At 57.1% G+C, this 18,166-nt stretch overlaps 1 protein-coding gene across 4 annotated transcripts; it reads right to left on the bottom strand.

Annotated features, from left to right (window-relative positions):
• Window positions 1–1,552: 1,552 nt before the first annotated feature.
• Window positions 1,553–14,092, bottom strand: INSYN1 (inhibitory synaptic factor 1). Of its 4 annotated transcripts, none has more exons than XM_051796512.1 (4): window positions 14,074–14,092; window positions 12,746–12,907; window positions 11,710–12,434; window positions 1,553–2,259 (listed from the first exon to the last, which is right to left on the bottom strand). In XM_051796512.1, the coding sequence occupies exons 3-4, from the start codon at window positions 11,890–11,892 to the stop codon at window positions 1,576–1,578; spliced, it is 867 nt and encodes a 288-aa protein (XP_051652472.1). In that variant the 5' UTR covers window positions 11,893–12,434; window positions 12,746–12,907; window positions 14,074–14,092; the 3' UTR covers window positions 1,553–1,575. The 4 variants fall into 4 exon arrangements, with proteins under 4 accessions (XP_051652472.1, XP_051652469.1, XP_051652471.1 ...); XM_051796509.1 differs by lacking the exon at window positions 14,074–14,092 and adding an exon at window positions 13,619–13,730; XM_051796511.1 differs by lacking the exon at window positions 14,074–14,092 and adding an exon at window positions 13,384–13,512.
• Window positions 14,093–18,166: the final 4,074 nt, after the last annotated feature.

Below are 18,166 nucleotides of genomic sequence, written 5' to 3'. Positions count from 1 at the left end.
ATGCAGAGGGCTGGAGGGAGTTGTCCCATCCCATGTGTCCCTGGGATGGTGTTGCCACTCTTTGGATGGGGGATGGAGACATCCTGTCCTTTGTTATGAAAAAACAGAGGCTGATGCTCCCCATGGTATCCCAGCCCATGGATTAGGGAGAGATGTCTATAGTCCCATCTACAGGGCTCTTCTTCCCTTTCCCAGTTTTGGCCAGGGTTGGGATGCCCCCATGGGGGAGCTGGATGGATGCTCCCATGTGGTGGGAACACACACTGATCCTCCAGGCGATGCCATGTCCCTAAAAACTAAAACATAAATGCAATTCAACATAATTTGGTGAAAGCCTCTTCTCCTGCTACAATCTGGGTCGAATTCAGAGCGTTGTGGTCACCACTGCTTCCCCTGTGATGGGTGTTCCACACCTCCCTCGCCCTGGCAGCGGTGCTGGGTGCCAGCGAGGGTCCTGGCTCTGGGATGACACTTGGGAAAGGCTTGAACCGGAGCATCTCTGACCTGGATTAAAAATAAGGAATTGAGGTGGTGGTTTTTTGCTGCCAGGCTTGGAAAAACCATGTCATGCCAGGGATGCTCGAGGGCTGGCAGTGCAAATGCATCCCTGCAGGAGCAAGAGCCAACGGAGAGGGCACGGGGGCTTTGTCCCCAGGACCAGGTGCTTTGGGTGCTGAAGGCTTTGGCAGAACCTGGAAGCTGAAAGAAAGATGCCAGGAGTAGATCTGGAGCACCAGATTCCTTCATCTGTCAGGGAAAATCCCAGCTATTTCTCCCCCCACAAACCAGGGCTTTTGAAATGGAAAACCAGAATTAGGTACATAAAGAAAAGCTGGAGACACTTTCCACATCATTTTAAGATGGTTGCAAGGCTTGGAGGTCACTAATATTTCCCCTGGAGCTGGTGTAAAGGTTTGGAAATCAGCAGGGGGGCAGTTCCCTAGCCCAGCTCCTCATCACTGGTGTGTTCTTGCCCTCTGCAATCCCCTCACCATCCCCCTTGGAGGTGGGAGTGACATCCTGGTGACACCCCCCAGTCCACTCAGACATTGGACGTGACAAATCAGGTCACACCGGCTCTTCTTAAGCCAAACAGGGATAGAATGTCCCAGGGAGGGCAAATGTCCCATCCCTGGTCCAGCCACCCCCCTCCAGCACCCCCATGTCCCCATCCACCCCCATCCACAACCTCAGATACACTGGCTCTTCCCTTTGTAGAACCTTCCCTCTCTTGGCACATATATACATATATTATATATATGTTATGGTTGTTATTTCTCCATGATGGACGGTTTATTGATCTGAAACTTCTGTTCATAAAAAAAAAAACACCAAAAAAAAAAACCAATTTAAAATTCCCTGAGCCTGGAAAATGACGGGTAGGTAGTTGGGACATTGGGACATTCATCTTCTTTGCCACCTTTTCATGTCGATTTTATTATTAGTATTGATTTATTTAAATATATATTTATATTTATATATATATATATATTTTTCTGTCCCTTCCCAGGAGTCGCTTCCCCCCCCCCCCCCATCCACCCACCCTCCCCAAATCCGTGCGGCGGATCCGGCGCGTCAGTTTTTGTTTTTAATCCTCTGCTTGGCCGGGATATAAGGCAGCACCGTCTGGGTGCTTTTGTCGGCCACGGTCTGGGTGCTGCTGTTCCTCATCAGCCGCCGGCCCGGGGCCGCGCCGCCGCCGCCGGCGTTCGGGTGCTTCGAGGGCCCCGCCGGCACCTTCCTGCCGGGCTCCTCGGGCCCCTCGTCCCCCGGGGACGCCGTGCTGTCACCGTCCCGGTCATCGTCGCAGCACAGCGCGTGGTACAGCACCTTGTCGCTGAAGCGGACCCGCTCCCGAGTGCCGGCCGGGCGGGGCTGCGGCAGCTTCAGGCTGGACGTGGTGCCGAAGGCTTCCTCGCTGGACGAATCCGGGGTGCCCCCGCCCCGGGGCCCGTTGGGGATGGGCAGCCCCCCGTTCATCAGCCGGTAGTCGGGCTGGCGAGCGGGCGGGGGCTGCGGCTGCGGCCGGGCGGGCTCGGGACCGTCGCCCGGGTCGGAGGGGGTGGAAGCATCCAGGAAGGAGCAGAATTCCCAGCTGTCGGAGAGGATGTCGGAGGCGGCGAAATCGAGGGGTCCCAGCTCGAAGGTGCCTCCGCCCTTGTCGCTGCTGGAGGTGCTGCTGGCCGTCGCCGTCGTCCAGTCGTCCGGCTCCAGGTCGAACTCGAAGTCGGACGTCAGGCGGTCGATCTGGCTCACCACCTGCGGGCAGACGGACGGACGCACGGACAGAGAGGAGCCGCTGGGAGGGACCCTCCCGCTTCTGCTCCGTAATTACGCCACACCCCTAAATCTCTGCTGTTTGCCCTGGCACCACCGGTGTGATGAGCTGGGAGGTCTCAGCTCGACTGGAGCCTCCTGGCAGGGACTGAAGCCCACCTGGTGGCAAAGCACCCAAACCCCCAAGCCTTGAGCGCTCAGTGTGACAGGATGGGCCTTCCCCAGGGTCTGCCCTGTCCCCTGGGATGACTCCCACCCCAAATCCTCGGGCACGTGGTGTCCTTTGGTCCCTCTCACTAGACCACAAGGAGCCACCAGTGACCATCACTTCCTCCCTCTGGAGAAGGCAGCTCTGTGAGTGGGGAAACCAAGGCAGGCGGTGGATGATGGTCCAAGGTCCTGGATGGATCCCAATCCTTCATTTCTTTCACAGTGTTGAGTATATCAAGCCCTGTGGTGGCTTGGGGATGGGGTCACGGCCCCACCATGCCACTGGGAACAGATCCCGTGTGAGGCATGACTAAATCAAGCCTTAAAATATTAAAAATAATAGATGCAATGTCCTAAGGGAGGTTCAAGCCATGGGCAGGGCTGGAAGGGGAAGGAAGGGAGGAATGACCTCCTTCTTCCTACAGCTCCCAAGGATCATGGTCTCCACCTAATGACCTTGCCGAGGTTTTGGATGCAACAGATTCATCACCCACCTTCAAGTCTTTAATCCTGCCCAACTCAGGGGCTGCCCAGCACTGACCACAGCACTTATCCTGCCCAGGAGACCCCAATCCCACCCGGCATCCAGACGGAACCGTGTCTATCCACGGTATTTCTTGGCTGGCGTCTCTGCGTGTGTGTGTGGGCGTGTGGGGCTCTGTTTCATGGGGGAGGCAGAGCACAACGTGGAAATCCAACTCCGTGGCACTGGGAAGCGTGTATTTTTGGCAGTTTTGCTGGCTTGCCTCCCCCCTCTCTGGGGGAGCTGGCAGAGGGCCTGGCTGGTCCCTGTGCTGCCAAGCAGGAGGTGGGCAGCGGCAGACAAGGGGGGCCAGGGGGAACCCCTCCATGCTCCTGGTACCTGTTTGTGACCCACGTGATGCAATCTGTGCTCCTCCCATCCCCAGCTCGGGCACCCGTGGGCATCGGTGCCCCCTGCACCCCAGGGCTGTGTCCCTTCTGGATGCCCATCCCACTCACAGAGCATCTGGAAGCACAAATTTGCTTGACTTCTTCCAGGTGGTTTCTTCACGCAGTAATGTTGTTTTTCATTACTGCTGTTGCCTCCCCATCTTTTTCCTTCCACTGCCCTTCCACCTGTCCTTTCCTCGTGGAAACCAGCCACAAATCTCCCAAAATAAGGGAAGGAAGGTAAATCAATGGGCAGTGTCTTGCCAGACACCTTTCCTCTCCTTCTCCTCACACCACCAAAAAGCCCTGACTTATCTCCACCAGTCCCACGGTTCATCACTGGGGGTTGGAGCCTCCCATCCACCAAGATTAATTAATCATGGCACATCTCTCCATCACTTTTATGCTACTGTATCCCGTAACTCCATGGTCTTTGAGCATTTTTGCTGTGAGGAACTGAGTCCTTGGGCTCAGACACCCCATCCCATCTGAGGGCGGGCACCCCAAACCTGCTGTCACGGGGCCGGGTTGCCCTCGGTCTCTGCACCCCTCTGCCAGATGCCGATGTGCAGAGGTTTGGGACAGCTCCATAAATCCCTGGAAATGCACCATAAAGCATGGCTCAGCAGGGCAGGCTCCTCACAGAGCCCCCGTGGTGGGTGAGGATGCGTGGGCAGAGTTAAGGGTAATTTAATATGTCTGGGCAACTGAAACGGGGAGCCCAGGGGGACGATTACTCTGCCAGCAGCCGGAGTGGCTCCGTTACATTCTGCTGACCTAATTTTAATCAAATTCCCATATTTGAGCTCCAAATTTCGCTCGTTCCACAGCCCTGCCCATGCAGCTCTCCTGTTCTGCCCAGCTCTCGAGGATTTGGCACCAAAGATGGGGAACTCGAGCCTCCCCATGTGAGTCCAGGCATGGACACGCAGCATCCCCTCTTGTGAATCAGCCACCAGCCCCCACGGGACAGCTTCAGGCTCTGGCCACAGGTAGGACCATTTCTGGGGACACCTGAGGCTCTGTGACAACCCGGAGAGGAGCATCTCTGGAGGACAGAGTGGTGCCACCTCCATGGGGGCACAAGCCCAAGGGGCACAGGGTGGGTTTGGGTGAGGGTGGTGGGGCTGGATGTGTGTGTGTGTTTGTTTGCTGCCTGCTGTGAACGTGGGGCTGGGAAAATGAGGAGACCTGGGAATGGGGAGACCCTTTCTGGGGTGGGACGAGCTGATGTGAGCAGGAGAAGGGAGACTGAATGGCTGGGGTTGCTGCCTGGGAGTGGGTTGGCCACGCTGGCGATAAAAGATGCCAAAAAACATCTTTCCATGGAAAAGGGGGTGGTTAGGAAATGGGAGGAGGGGGTGGGAGAGAGTAGTGCACCCACCATCAGACCTGAGCATGTGGTCTAATATGCTCCAGATGGGCACTGATACACCTTAACAACCCTGATCAGCCCCTCCTGGGACCCATATAAGACCAGTTTGGGGACAAAACCTCTTTTCTGAGCTGTGCTGGAGCAGAACCTGTCCCCAGCCCCACGTGGTGGCCCCACAGCTGGGTTCTCTCCTGGATGGACCTCCTGAAGCCCATCCCAGGTCCTGCTTGTGGGATGCACCTTGAATCAACATCATGTCCCTGCATCCTAGAGGGACTTTGTGTCCCCAAAGGATGGCAGAGCTGGGGACACTGAGCTGAGTGCTCATCCCAAGGAGCAGAAGGCAACAGGCTTTACCTAAGCTCCTCACCTGTGATCTCCAAATTATTTTTCCAGCCATGGAAGACCTCTAGAGAGGGCAGGCAGGGACCCACCCATCCTTCAAGCTTTGGCTTTGAAGGGTGCTGAGATGCTGGGAGCATCCACAACGAAGTCTTGACATTAGAAAAGGTGATTTTTCCTGTTCCTGAAACACCATCAGATATCTTTTTTTCTTTTTTTCTTTTTTTTTACTCTTATCTTCGGGGGAGAAAGGGTGGAACTCGATGAAGGGCGTTAAAAAGAAGATGACGTGACCTCTTCTTTCTTGGTGACAAGAAAGAATTAGGAAAAAGGGCAGGAATGGAGCTGTCTTTGGGAAACACCCGGCTATTATTATTTTTTAATAAGGTAGCAAAATGATTTCTGCTGAAACCCTCAGCTGGAATGAGATCACCTCTGTTTCCACAAAGGCTCGGTGATTACAGCACTGGGTTCAGGGGGAGCGTCTCCCTGGGCTTTGACTCGGGTCCCTGACACCCAGGGCCCTCCTCATCCTCATTAAAGGGACCTGCTGCCATTTGGGATCGGGTGGTGACAGGAGGAGGCACATCCCCATCCCAGTCCTCGTGCCCATCCCGCTTCTTGTGGTGGCACACAGGGATTAGTGTCACATCAGCAGTGGCTCACTCGGGGCTATTTTTAGGAGCACTTGCTATTTTAAACGGGGGGCTGTGGGGTGGGGTGGGGGGGGTGTTAAATACCTATGTGACACTTGGTACTCGCTGAGGATTTAAATGTAAAGTAGGATTTGGGCTTTTCTCCCCCCTTTTCTCCTTCCTGAAGCAGGTTGTCAAAGCTTTTCCAGCTGAGGCCATGGCTGCTGGCAGAGGGAGCCAGGATGAGAAAGATGGGGGGGAGGGATGACCAGACCTGGGGTGGTTTGGGACAAGGCCCTGGTGATGTTCTCATCCCTCAGAGAACTGGGGTGGGTTTGTTCCCCTACAAGCAGGCTGGGAGGTGTGGGGTGTCCTCAGCATGTGGTGGAAGTGCCATGCGGGTGACAGACAGGACATGTCCCCATCCTCCATCACCTTTAGGTTGCTGCAAAGAGCCACCTTTTTGGTGACAGCAGAGCATCCCTGGTCCAGCTGGGGTATCTGGCAGCAGGAAAACAGGGACCAAAATAATTCCCCCTTGACCTCGTGCATGGTGTCACCGACAGGCCTCATCCTGCTGCACCCCAGTGTCCTGAAAGCAGCTGCTGGGGGGCCAAGGGTGCTCAGCTCTTGCCCAAAGGGATGAGCTTTGAGCAGCTGGAGGATGGAGTGAGGCAGAGGGATGAGCCACATCCCCGTGGAACCCCAGAGAGATGGACACGGAGCAAGGATGAGCCAAACCACGTTCATCCCCACCCCAAAAACCAGCTCCCACTATCCCACCCAGCTGGGAGTGCTGGGTGCTCCCCTCCCCTCCCACTGGTCCCCACGCCCATGGACGTTGCAGGCAGCCAGAAGCTTCCCGGATAAAAGCCCTAAACTGGGTGTTCACCTCCCCAGCTAAGGCAGATGTTGAACATCTGGAGCATTGTCGTTGTTTTTAATGGGATTTTGGGTTGTTGGCTGCACATCAAGCACTGAGCTCCCTGGCTGGGAGTTGGGTCTGGTGGCTCCAGCTCCCACGTTTTGGCCCCGCCGTTTCCTATCGAGGAACTAAACCTCCCGGGCGCCCGGGAAGACGCTGGAGAGGCGGGAGGATGAGAGGGGACTTCAAAGGCTTCCTGGTCAGTAGTTGGTAACACGAATTCCTGGGGCTGGGGAAGGAGCTGGAAGATGCTGGGATCAAAGTGGTCTAAGAGCCCCTTCATCCCCACACGGCCTTTGAGGAGGAGGGGAGGCGGATCTGTGCTCAGGGCAGGTTCTGGTGGGCGAAGGCGGGGCTGTGGTGGGGAGATCAAACATGGCACTGCTTGGGCTGTCTCTGCTCCAGTGGTGGGGGGCCCTGTGTGTGTCCCCTCAGCCACCCTCCAGCAAGATGCAACAGTTTTCCCAACCCAGAGCCGAACATCCCATCCCCAGCCACGGCGGGAGCAGGGATTTTTGTGTGTCCCCCCGTGCTCCCCATTCCCAGCACCTCCAGAAGCACATTTTGGGGTCCAAAGCACTTCCACAGAACCATGGAATGTTTGGGCTGGAAGGAACCTTAAAGCCCATCTCATTCCAACCCCTGTCATGGGCAGGGACACCTTCCACTAGACCAGGTTGCTCCAAGCTCCATCCAACCTGGCCTGGAACACTTCCAGGGATGGATTTTCCGATGGCACGCAGCTGCTTTTCCAGGCTGGATCCGGCCCGTGTGTCCCTGCACTGTGCTTTGCTGCCAGCTGGGGCACAGAGGGGATGAGCAACAGGACCGTGCAGCCCATGCTAAAATTCCCCAACCCTATTCCCAAAGCATCAAATCATCCTGGAGGCATTTGACACCAGCAATTCCTCCCCCCACAGGGGAAAAGAGCCACCCCGAAGCCCCACCACCCCCACAGCCAAATGCTCCTGGAGCAGGGACCTTCCCACTTCCCGGTGCAGGCAAGGTGAGTAAATATTTAATAAGGAATGAATGATTAATTGGAACTGGCAAACTGAAGCAGAGTTGCAGGGGCCTCTCTTCCCCGAGCTGATCCTTACAAATGAGCGTGCCGAGGATCCAGGGTTCATTTGCTCCATCATCAGCTGCTAAATAGTTCAAAATCATCCTGCACATCTCCCAAACATGTTGTTATTAGAATAATAAGCCTCCTTCTCGCCATGAACTTCCCCAAGCATTCCCAGCTAATCACCTATTGATTACAACATTATTAAGGTATTTATTATCATAAGGGATTGCAGGGAGGGTTTTCCTCGTGCCAAAGTGTTGGAGGGAACTCCTCCGTGCTGTTCTGGGTGGTGGGACCCCATTGCTTCCATCAGCAGCTGCAGAGGGGACAGGACTCTCCCCATGGGAATTTTTGGGGGTTTAAACAGATATCTGGGTTTATTTCCCACCGTGGATGGTTTCCCACCCCCAGCACTGATCCCCCAAGGGTGGGAAGGAGCTCAGCCTTGCTGTGGAGCTTCCCGGGACCTCCTGGGGTATCTTATTCCCTGTGGCATCGCGGTGATCCCCGCGGGAAGAGGCCGGGGCTGGCAGGAGGTGCGTGGGAGGGAGGCAGCATGGCAAGCGCGCGGCGGAAGCGCCTTCCCTGCTGCCTCCTGCCTGATTTCTACTTCCAGTGTGCGTTTTCAATCAAAGATTTTAATAATCATTTTCCCCGCACATAATACAGCCCTGTCTTGGAGTGCTGGGGAATAATTATATACACAAAAGGGAAGGAGGGAGGGAGGGAGAGCGGGAGCGGGGAGGCTGGTGAAACAGCATCCCGAATAAAACGGACATCTGGAATGACAGCCTTCAGGTGGGAACCGCTCCCGGGGGGCGGGGATGGAGCCTGAACCAGTGTCTGGTCACACATCACATCCTCAGGGATGGGCCAGCAGAGTGGGGCTGCCCTGGGGTCTCCCGCTGGAGCCTCCCCCCGGAGCATCCCACAATCCTGGCTGGCTCTGGGACTCAGCATCTCTGCTGAAGCAGGGACAACCTGAGAGGAAAGGCTCATGTGAGCCAGAGCCAGCTGTGACTGGAGCTGGTGAACGGTTTTGGAGCAGGAACCATCCCTGGGTGGAAGCCCTTGTGCCCACACAGGGTGTTTATGGCTTCGGGGGTTATTTTTGGTGAGGTGGTTATGACCTGGCTGCTGCCTCCGGGTGGGTAAAGTCCTGGCACCCAGCTCCCTGTGCAAGGAGAACCTGGAAGGAGCAGGTCCAGCATCACCCAGTGCCCTCCAGTATCACCCAGTGCAGGTTTTCCAGTGCCGTGGGTGTGTCTGGTGCCCTCACTGGGCACATCCAGCCCTGCAACCTGACCCACCAGTGATGCCCCTACCAGAGGAGGTGGCCTCAGGGATGGATATTTCCAAAGCCCCCATGGTGGCTCCATTGGAGAACACACCAATATCACAAGTGCCAGGACACTGGTGGCCTTTGATGGCCCCGAGCAGCCCCACCTGGGACCCCACCCCTGAGCCCACCTGAGCTCGGGGCCATCAGCCCTGCTTGTCCCCAGGCTTGTCCCTGTGTCCTGGTCCTCACTTCCAGCCAAGGAAGAGTATCACTATGTGCAAGGAAGACAACAAAAAGGGCTTATTTTTTCACTTCTTTTTCACCAAAATCTTAGAGATTAACATTTGCCAGCCTGGTGTCTGCCACGTACTTTTCTGTGTGGGCTTGAAAGAGAATTCCATGTAACCTGCTCCCATTGAGCTTGCTCTGAGTGATCCAGAGGGCAGGAAGATGAATTTCCACCCCTGGAAGCGTCCAAGGCCTGGTTGGACCAGGCTTGGAGCAACCTGGTCTAGTGGAAGATGTCCCTGCCCATGACAGGGAAGTGGAACAAGACGGGCTTTAAACCCATCCAGCTCAAACCATTCTATGAATTTCCAAAGCCTCTAACACCCAAATTCTGCTTGGTTTGGGGAAAACCAGACCTCTGTTTCTCTGGAGTCTCTGACTCCTGGTTCAACCTGGTTGGACTGGTGTGATTTAGCTCCGAAGCCTGCATTGAGTGTACTGAGATTTAGGCTGTTTTGTATGAATTTGACTAATTGCTGCAGAGTTTTGTGGGTCTGTTCTAGGAGCTGGGAGAAGGGCTGAAGTTTGAGACCCACCTCATGTCTGGCTCCATGCTGACCTGGCCTCGCTGTCCCTTGATGTGGGGAGCTCTCCCAGAGCACCCACGGGACGCTGCCTGGGAGGTTACCAGTGTCTAGGCATGTGCCAGCTCCATGGAAAAAACATTTCCATGCTTTAACACTTCCTGGCACCCTCTGGAGAAGCCACCTCATGGGGTGTGGACCCCCTCCCTGGCACAGAGCAGGGTGTCCCTGGGGTGGGGACAGAGGATGGGTGTCCTCTAGCCACCTCCTCCTCTTCTCTCCTCTGGCACATGCTGGTACAACCTGACTTGGGCAGCCCACCAAGACCCTTCTGGCCCCAAGAGCTGGACAGGGACCTTGTGGAGCCACTCAAAGTTTGGTGGCAAGCACAACCTGGTCTCAGCTGTGAAATGGTTGGAGGTTGGCCCCATCCTGGTCCTTCTTATCCCTCCATATCCTCAGCAAGAGGGATGCTCACCTGATCATGGTGGTCCTACCCGGCCTTAAATTCATGGGGTCGATAGAACGGGCCAATTGCCATCATCATCCTCCCTTTGAAAGCCTGTTAATCTCCTGGAGGAGCACGAAGTGAGCTCAGGCTAAATAGAAAGTAGCTCTGCGTCCCGATTATTACTATTATGGCTTTTCCTAATCCATCAGAGATGTGTTGGAGGGGTTTTGGGCTCTGCCGATGGCACTGCGGGATTTGGTGGGGGAGCAGGAGGCTTTTTGCTTTGGGTGGCTGGGTTTGCTTTCTGCTGCTGGAAGGACTGACAAAGCCAGGAGAGAAAGGAAAATCTCTTGGGGTGCCACGGCCCGGTCGAGACCTCACAGGGACAACTTCCCCTAAAATCTCCTGGATGGAGTGGAGCCATCCCGAAGGAGGACACTGCACCGCAGGCTGGAGGAGGTCCCCTCCCTGACCACAACCACCAGGATGATGTTGGTGCACCTGCATCAGCGTTCTCTTGGTGGCACCCAGATGCCACTGACCCACACGGGGCTGCTCCGTGGTGCCCATGGCAAGTTCCTGCCCTTCCTGAGGGGTGGGGAGGTTCTGGATGCAGTCCCAGGCCATGGAGAGGATGCCAGTGCCCGCCTGCCCTGTTGCCAGAGCAATCAGCTGCTCCATACTCAAGGCTACTGCACACTTCCCATCCACCACTCCCCATCCCCTGCAGAGGTGTCCTAAATTACCAACCCCATCCCGATCCCCTTCCCCTCCAGCTTGGAGATGTGTGGCCCAAACCCTCGAGCCAGGGAAACATTAAATCCCCCATCAAAGCGTCTCTGTGGTGCCTCTGCACTGGGAAAAAACTCCAACCACACTTTGTGTGAGCACACAGATATTTCTGCAGGAGCACTGGGCCCTCTCCAGCCAGGCTACAGGACACCCAGTCACTCTGACCCCCTCTCTGTGCTGTGGGTGCTCCTCATTGCACCCAGGACTGATGCCATATTTTCAGTGCCCTCATGCCAGAGGGACCCACCATCCCCTCTCTGTCCACCTCCTTGGTTTGGAAGGGGCCTGGAAAACAGCCTCCAAGGCAGAGCAGAGTGGACTGTGACACCAGTTCTCCCAGTGCTGGCGGTGCTTCTCCCACCAGCAGCACCCACAGGGCTGGTGCCTCGGCCAGGGCCCCTCACCCCGAGCAAACCCCGGGGTCAAGGTCAGGAGTGATTTTACAAACCATGCCCAGTTTTCTCCCTTTCTGGAAAATCCTATTGCACATCATCCAGACGCCTCCTGGGGCCAGTGGGTTGCGGGTGCTGAGCTGGCTCTGCTCCCCCCATCCTGACCCTGGGGCAGGGGGACAGGGACAGGGCACCCCCCTTTGGGATCAGCAGCTACCACGACCCGCTCTCCTACCTCCCGGAGCTCCTTGGCCACCTCCTTGAGCTCCTGTAAGATGCCTTCCAGTTGCCCGATCACCATTTTCATCCGGCTCCGGATCCTTTCCCGTTCACAATTACTCTTGCTGCTGCTACAATTGCTGCTGCTGCTGCTGGGGTGGTCACTGGGCTGCCTGTCCTGGCAGGTCTGGGAGTCCATCCTTCCCTACCAGCCTCGGTTCCCGGCCCCAACGGCTCTGTCCATCCTGCTCCCCCCTAGCCGGGTGGCCTGGCGTCCGCGCAGCCCCTCTCGGCCGGGGAGCTTTCAACATCTTAACGTTCCCCTGCCTCCAAGGAAGTCCCAGCCGCACGCTCGCCTCCCTGCGAGGTCGGGGGGCTCTGGTTCGGAGCGGGGAGCGGGGTCGGGATGCAGCATGCAGAGTCGGGAATGCTGCGGAGGGGACTCAGCCGGTGGCCGCGGGGAGGTGTGAGGTGGCCATGGGGTGAGCAGAGGGCGAGGAGGAGGAGGAGGAAGAGGAGGAAGAGTCCCTTGGATGTCCCAGGAAGCTAAAATCCAGCGGCTCACGCCTTGCCTGATCCCCGACGCCGGGGAGGGGAATGCAGGGCTGAGTGTCCCCGGGGAGCGACGCTTCTCCCCACGTCGGGCCCTCGCTCCGGGGTCTGCGGCTCCAGCGCTGGGGGGTTGTGGTGGGGGGGTCTCCCAGCTGAGCACAGGTGTCCTGGGGAGACCAGGGTCCCCTCCTGCAAGGACAGACAGATAACGTGAGGGAGCCATCCCTTCTGCAGCCAGGAAGGTGGTGGTGGGGCTCTGCCCACTCCCACCTTGCCTTGATCTCAGCCCCGGCACGAGGACAAGCCCCCAGGTACCCCCAGAGCAGCTCCCCCTAATTGAGTGGGGACAGGACGGAGCCTGACGCTGTCCCCCTCCTTTTGCCCTCCCCACTTCCCCACAGTTTGAGACCTGGAGAATGGGGGCACAGTGGGGTCTCGCAGAGCCAGATGGATGGATAGAGGGACAGACAGACAGGCAGCCGTGCGGCTCAGGAACTCACCGTCGCGATCCAGAACCTCCTTGGCTCCAGTCCAAGCTCGTCCTTGTCCTTTTTTTCCCCCCTTCTCCTTTCCTTACTTCCTCCCCCTCCTCCTCCTCTTTCTCCTCCCTCAGGGCTTTTCCGTGGCACAAGAGGAGTCCGGGGGCCACTTTCCTTCGGTTGCTGTTGGAAGGGGTGAGACGTTACCGGAGGTGACAGCCCGCCGGGGCGGGGGGACGGGGACACGCGTCCCGGGAGACTCATCTGCTTGCGGGGGGGTGTCGGGCAGCCTCCTCCCACCCGGGGCCCATCCCACCATCATTCTCCTCCCGGCTTGGTTCAAACCCCAACCCCGCCTCGGCCGAGCAGGGGGGAAAACCCACCTTGGCCCCAAATGTCCCCCCTTCCCCCGGGAAGGGGGAAAGCAGCACGGGCGGAGGCGGAGTGAGGTGGGGGGGGCGCGTCCCCTCAGCTCGGGGGTACGCACAGGGAGGGGGAGTCCCGGCATGCTCCCATCTCCATCCCCGGTACCCGCATCCTCCATCCCCCCTGCTCCCATCCTTCAGCCCTGGTACCCGCATCCTTCAGCCCTGGTACCCGCATCCTCCGGGGCGCCGGGGATGGAGGATGTCGGTATCCGCAGCTTCCATCCCCGCTACCTGCATCCTCCATCCCTGCCGCTCTCATCCTCCATCCCCGGAGCCCGCATCCTCCTTCCCCTCTCCCCGCATCCTCCATCCCCGGAGCCCGCGTCCTCCATCCCCGCTCCCCGCATCCCAACTGCCCGCATCCCCCTCCGCTCCCTCCCTCCCTCTCTCCCTCCCTCTCCCCCTCTGCCCTCCCTCCCGGTGCCCCCGCACCCCCGCACCCCCGCGCAGTGCCCCCGGGACCGACCGGCGGCGGTGCGGGCTCAGGGCCGGCCGGTCCCCGGGCGCCGGGCGGGCGGAGCGGGGCGGGCGGCGCCCGGCGCCCCGGGCAGAGCCATGGGGCGGGCGGAGCGGCGGTGGGCGCCCGGCCCCCGGCCCCGGCCGCAGCCTCCCCGCGGCTCCCGGTTCGCTCGCCCCGGCGGCTGCTGTGTCAGAGAAAGGGGCTGAGCCTCCGCCGGGCGGGGGGGGCTTAAAGGGACCGGGAGCCCCGTTGCACGGGGGGCGGCGCCGGGGGAAACTGAGGCAGCGCCGGGGGTCCCTTGCTGGGGAGGAAGGGAGTCGTGCCTCGGTTTCCCCGCTCTGTCCCCCCCGCTTCAAATAACAGGCTCGTTAAGGCTGGTTCCTTCTGAATGCAAAATGCCCCTCCCCTGGCCCGTGGGTCGTATTTGGGGCCAGTTTCTGCAGGATCTGTAAAAAACCCACCGGGGATGCGGGAGCATCATCCCAGCAAAGATCCCTGGATGGGAGGAAAACAACAACTATGGGTTTGTACGTGAATGTGTGCGGGGGGAGGCGGGGGGCTGGTCTGGTCTAGGGAGGAACCCCAAGGAGGGGAGGGATTTGCTCCAAAGCGGTGATCCAGCCTGGGGAAATCCATCCAGTTCAGCAGCAGTGGGAGCAAGGAGAGATTCCTGTCCTGGAGCTGAGCGGTGACGATAGGTGGCAATCCCAGGTCTGCCAGCGGCGAGGCGGCGGGTGCGCATTTATGTTATTTATTGCCTCCTACTGGGAATGTTCAAAAGTGCTGAACACACTTTTTGGCGTGGACCCGAACTGACTCATCCTTCAGCTTGTGAAGAGCTGATGCTTTGGGGGCTCTTCTGATTCCCGCAGAACATCCCGGTGGGAATCCGGGGATGGCAGGAGCGCCAAGGTGTGTGGTGGGTGATGGCGAGCAGTCCCTCACTGCACAGATTTATTGGAATCATTTTTTCCAGGGTAATCGTATGGGAAGTTTTCAGCAGGAATCTCCTCCAATATTTTGCACCTGAAGCTCAGCCAGGGACAACACGGCCACCTGGGTCCCCCACGGCCACCGCGCTCCCCCTGCTTCCTCCAATAGCAGGTCAATGCCAGCTCGAGCTCTGCCTCATCCCAGAAATCAGCAGGGATACTGGGACAGCGATCTGGGGAAAGAGTGGAGGTTGTAAAACTCAGAGAGAGGTGCTGCTTCTGGGAAGTCCAGTGGTGATGTGGGACCAGGTGGGAAAATACATTGAATGATGTGGGGCAGAGGAGCAGCTGAACACGCTCCCATGGGGGATAAAATGAGCGGCTGAGGTGTGGACTGAGGAGGAAACACGGCTCCATCCATGACCTGCTCTTCCCCTCTCCCAGCCGTGGTGGGCACCAGCAGCCCAGGGAGTTTTGGTCCCAGCCAGGTTGGTAAAAGATGCTCAGAAATATCCATGGTCAGCACTGGAGAGTGTGAGTACTGCCCAAAAACCTCCTGTCCGTGGTGGTGGAGCTAAAGCAGCCAAAATGGCCCTGCAGGGATGTCCAGAGCCTCCAGTGTGGGGTCAGAGCCCCAAGCTGCATCTCCTACAACCTGAAATCCTCTGGATAGTGTCTTGAGGATGTGAAACAAAGGGATGCAGTGAGGGATGTCCCTCCCACCAAGGGGATGGAAAGGCTCAGCCTCTACGAGACACCTGAGAAGCCAAGCCCACAGCACACCTCACCCTTCACTCCTGCTTTCCTTTGCTCCAAAGCCCTGGATGGACATTCCCATGCTCCCCCTCCTGCCTTGATCTTGCTGTGAATGCCACCGTGCCTCCAGCTGCTTGGTGGAGGAAGAATAGGAAGAAGGTGGAGTTTTCCTTTTAAAATTTATTTTCTGCTTCTCTGTGCTGCTTTGCAAAGCCTGGGTTCCCCCTCTGAAGAACCTGGAGAATGACACAGGATGCTTCTTCCCACCTGTGCATCACAGCCTGGATTTGGGAGTCATGGCTCACCCTGCTCTCAGCTCTCATCGCCCTTGTGACTGATCCATGTTCTCCATCTCCCTGCCAGATCCAATCCTGTCCCATGCCACCTTCCTCAGGGTGTCCCAGAGGATTTGGGGGGGATCCCCAAATGCTGCCCAGCCTTGGTACCCCACTGGTGGAGGTTTCCCCGTGGGAAGGACACGGCTGGAGCGCGACGGGGAGAGAGGAGTGGCTTTATTCCCACCCCCTAATCTCTCTCCCTCCCTCATTCTCCAATCTTTATTTATGTTTTTTGTCAGATCTGATTTACTGGGGATTTTCCCGTTCCAACAGGAAAACTGCTGGGAGGGGATTTCTCTGCAAGGCTTTCGGGCTCACAGGCATTTTATTTGGCAGGGTCGTGCCAGGCTGGTTCTTGCAGGGTGGCTCTTGGCTCGGCAAGGCTTAACGTGGGACCCCCAAGGTGGGGGGTCCCCTCTGGCCCCCCAGACCCCCGTGGTGGCCCTGGGCTGGAGCTGGTCCCCATTGTCATGCTGCTGGCAGGTGCCCTTTGCTGCTGAGCTGCTGATGTATCGCTTCCCTGCCGTGACTCACTGGCACAGATCTAATTTCTAATTAAATAGCGATTCTTTCCAGAGCCATTTATTTCTGTTTCTTTTGTATTTTGATTGGAGTGTCAGTCAGTTTTTCACCAGTTTGTCAATTCCTCTTTCCCTGAAGATTAGCAAGGAGAGAGATGTGAGAATACAGAAATATGTGTTAGCAACGCCGAGCCCGGGAGCGCCTTGGGCCCCGGGAAAAACCTGAGGAGAACAACGGGGGGAAATCAAGGAGGAGACAGAAAATAATCCCAGAAAAAGCCTGTTGAGAGCAATGTTTCAAAATCTATTTTTTTTCCCCCCTCTCTCTATCACCCTTCCCTGGCAGACCCAAAAATCCTATCCTGCTGCCTTCCCGTGGCAGCAGACGGTGCCTTCCGGGAGAAATCCCATGGGATGCTCACGGTGAACCAGCCTTCTCCTGGATGGACTTTATCCTTAGGTTAAAGGAAACATGGGATGTGAGAATTAACCTCTGAGATGTTCCCAAACCTTCATGCTCAGCACATGGTCTGGGGGGGAAGGGGCCTCCCCTCTCTGCTGGGGGTCTCAGCTCCCCCCAGGGCTGGGGGGAAAGCAAAATCCTCCCATCCAGTGAGGATTAGGGATTTTTTGGTGAGATGGTCCATGATGGGCTCTTGGGGGGAGGCTTAATCAATTCTTCACCAGAAGATCCTGGCAGCTCCAGCTCTGCCTGGTATGTGGGCATCGCCCTCAACACCACATTCCAGCTCAAAGCCACACCACAGAGGGCCCAAATCCCAAATTCCCTGTGTTGGCTCATCCCAGCGAGAGCAGCACCCCTGCATTTCAAATCCCAGCCTGGCCGTGGTGAGGGTGGGGAATAAAAACTGCCTCTGGTGCTGAGCAGTGATGGCTTTGCTGAGCCGACGTGCTCAGGCCACGTGTTGCAGCCGGGTGATTTCAGGTCGACTTGTTGCTTTTAAGCGGGTAGGAAGGAAAAAAAGCCTATTAAAGTGGAGTGACAGCACGGGCGTGACCTGTAAAACCATCGGCTCCGGGGGGGAACGGGACCCGGGGAAATCCACAACTGCTTTCCAAAGAGGCTTGGAAAATTACAGACTGCTCCTACCCTGAGAAAATGGTTATATTTTAATTAGTTTGTGTGTCTGGGTGGAAAATGTTGTGTCCCACCACGTGGGGCTCTTGGCCTGTGATAGGCTGGCTTGTATAAAACACTGGAGGAAATCACGACCCCATCCCAAAAAACTCCAAAGGCACCCAACCTCCCTCCCCAGGTGGGATGTATTTGGGCTAAAAGCCCTGGGAAGGGCGGGAGCATCAGCATCGAAGATTTCAAGGGGGCTCAGTGTCTATTTAAAGGGCTCAGAGGGAGGGGGTTCTTTCTGGAGCTGGGGATTTTGGCAAGGGGAGGTTGTCTCTGTGGAAGCTGTGGAGGAGCTGGTATGGGTGAGTAGGGAAGAACCCCAAAATGGGGCTCTTCTCCCCAGGATTTTGTCCTTTGGGATTCTCTCCTCATTTCCTAATTCTTCAGAGCTGTGAGGTTTGGGCTGTTTGGAGCTGCTTTAATGAAGATTTTTGATGTTAGTGGAGCCTCTGCTGCTGCAAGGCTGGGATGGGGATGGATTTGGGGTCCTCTCCATGGCCAGGCAGCTAAAAACAGGTGGAAATGCTGCTCTTCTCCTTACTATTAGAAAAACTCAGTCTCAGATGGAGACACCCACTGTGGGATTAATCCCTCAGTTGGATGGCTGGAGCTGGGAGCGTCCTGTCACAGTCAGTGGGTCTGGGTGTCTCCGGGTTCAGGCAGACAGATCCAATCCCTTGTGGCAGGAAAAATCGATGTGGCTTTGTGCCCTCATTAATTCCTCATCGGGGCCAGTGCTGGGTTTGCATTGAAGTATGAAATGAAGTGGGCAGGGAGGAGGGAGAGCAAATATTAACGTTCTTAATGGCCTTTTGTTTTACCAGCAAACCCACTATTAATCACCTCGGCGAGGGGAGCAG

Source organism: Manacus candei, unplaced genomic scaffold (assembly GCF_025592945.1).
Source record: "Manacus candei isolate 608988 ecotype Guabito, Panama unplaced genomic scaffold, ASM2559294v1 h1tg000046l, whole genome shotgun sequence".
In the NCBI taxonomy this organism is placed as follows: Eukaryota; Metazoa; Chordata; class Aves; order Passeriformes; family Pipridae; genus Manacus; species Manacus candei.
This window is presented reverse-complemented; position numbering and strand designations above follow the sequence as displayed.